The 2,054-nt window shown below is 42.1% G+C and overlaps 1 protein-coding gene across 1 annotated transcript in view; it reads right to left on the minus strand.

Moving 5' to 3' along the window:
- The window catches only part of AASDH (aminoadipate-semialdehyde dehydrogenase), an 83,531-nt gene that overhangs the window by 11,240 nt on the left and 70,237 nt on the right, over positions 1–2,054 (minus strand). Inside the window, exon 8 of the mRNA XM_012641097.1 lies at positions 1,141–1,936. Within this exon, the coding sequence (XP_012496551.1) occupies positions 1,141–1,936 (796 nt within the window). The remainder of the gene's footprint in view (positions 1–1,140; positions 1,937–2,054) is intronic.

A 2,054-nucleotide genomic window follows, 5' to 3' on the forward strand; every position in this document is an offset into this window, starting at 1 on the left:
GCAGGTGTTTAAAAGGGAAGAATCAAATTCAGATTCAAGTAAATCCCAGCTAGGATAGCACACGTAGGGAAATATATTCCCCAGCACCTAGCCTGAAAAGCTTTGATGAAGAGTCCATGAGCATATAAAGTGAAACCTAATATAGTTGGAAGGGTAAAAAGAGAGTGGTAGTCATGGAGAGATATTACACCCAGGACACGGAGAGTCCTAATAAAGTCACCCACACATTATAGAAACAGAGCAGCAGGTGGTAGCTAACACTTACTGAGCACTTAGTCTGTGCCCAGCAATGTACCAATGGGTGCATAAGCAATTACCTCATTTAATCCTCCCAAAAGCTCTATGATGATTCTGGTGGTTTTAAAGTATGTCCACAAATTCTTTGATACCTTTCCTTTCAGGAGGTGGAGCTTAACTTCCTTCCTCTTGAGTGTGGGCTGGACAGAGTAATGCAGTTCTCATGAACAGAGTAAAAGAAAAACGATGGCATGCAATGTAGGAGACTAGCTCCTAAAAAGTACTGTGTTCCTCTCTACTTGCTTTCTTTTGGACCACTCGCTCTGAGGGAAGTTAGCTGCCATGCTGCGAGCGCATTCAAGCAGTCTACAGAGAGGTTTGTGTGGCAAGAACTGAAGTTTCCTGCCAAGAACCAGCAAAGAACTGAGGCTTTCTGCTCACAGCAATGTGAATGAGCCTTCCTGGAAGGAGATTATCCAGCCCACATCCAGCTTTCAGACGGCTACAGCCACACGAGAGACCCTGAGCCAGAACCGCCAGCTAAACTGCTCCTAAATTCCTCACCCACAGAAACCGTGACATAATAAATGTTTGTTGCTCTAGATCATTAAGTGTTGGGGTAATTTTTAAGGAACAAGTTTTATTTTTACTCCCACTTTACCCATGAGAAAACTGAAGTTCTAAGAGTTTCCGCCACTTGCCAAAGATCACAGAGCTCATAACAGCTATAGAGCTAGGTTCAAATCCAAGGCCCACGCTGTTAATCAGCACATGGTTAACTATTTTTTCTGACAGCAACCAAACTCACCATAAAAGGATTTTTTTTTCATTTAACTTGGTCCTACCAGCATTATTATATGGTAATTCAATTTAACTCTATAAACCTCAAATTCAAAAACTTACCCACTATAATAAAATTTCCACACTTAGATACACATGCTGAGGATTCAATTCGATCTCCCAAAATCTGTTCCCATTTCACCTTCCCCGAGTGAAGGTCGATGGCCTTCATTCTGTGAGAATGGGAACCAATGTACACGGTTGTGGATGACTTATCAAAAGCTGGTGTTACGACTAGCGGTGAAGCGTCTACACATTTGCCTGTGTCTGACCTCCACCTCACGCATAACTCCATTTTCTCAGCCTCTGTCACAGGTTTCCCCTCTTTAGAAACTTTTGCAACAAAGGATGGATTTTCTGACTTCCCAGTAAGAGCTGGAGGACTTAAGCTTTTCAGATTTTGAATGTTAGTCTGTGACGTTAAGTCAGAAGAACAGACTGAAGGGAAGTGCCCTAACTTAGTTAAAGACATAGTAGTATTCAGAGACAAAATTCGACTCCCTCTGCTGAGTGCAACAAAAGCCTTCATCTCACTGTTGCAATTTAAAGTCATGGTAGATTTCTGATGTGAAGATTTTCCACCAGCTTCCTCTTGATTGATGTCGCTGAGTTTCCTTTTTGTGGCACAACTCCTGCTGAATGTCAGGTCTTCATCTGGAAACAGTGTGAGAAGGATGTGATTGTAAATCTCCAAAATGGAACTGCTGAGGATCATTTCCAGAAGCCCGGGTACTGAGGTACCAATGAGTTTTTCGATCTCACTGAGGAGTCGTATGGACTTCAAGGAGTCGCCACCACTATTTAAGAAGAGTGATTCGTCAGGAACCTTCAAAAGATCTTCTGGGAGACTCAGGACAGACTACAGACGAGAGAAGGGAGAAAATGGTGACATAAAGGCCTAAAACCAAAAGACTTCAACATTTACAGGTAACATAGAGGTGACAGTAACTATATTAATGATATAAGAAGTATAGAAT

This window comes from Propithecus coquereli, unplaced genomic scaffold, assembly GCF_000956105.1.
Source record: "Propithecus coquereli isolate 6110/MARCELLA unplaced genomic scaffold, Pcoq_1.0 Scaffold162, whole genome shotgun sequence".
Lineage (NCBI taxonomy): Eukaryota > Metazoa > Chordata > Mammalia > Primates > Indriidae > Propithecus > Propithecus coquereli.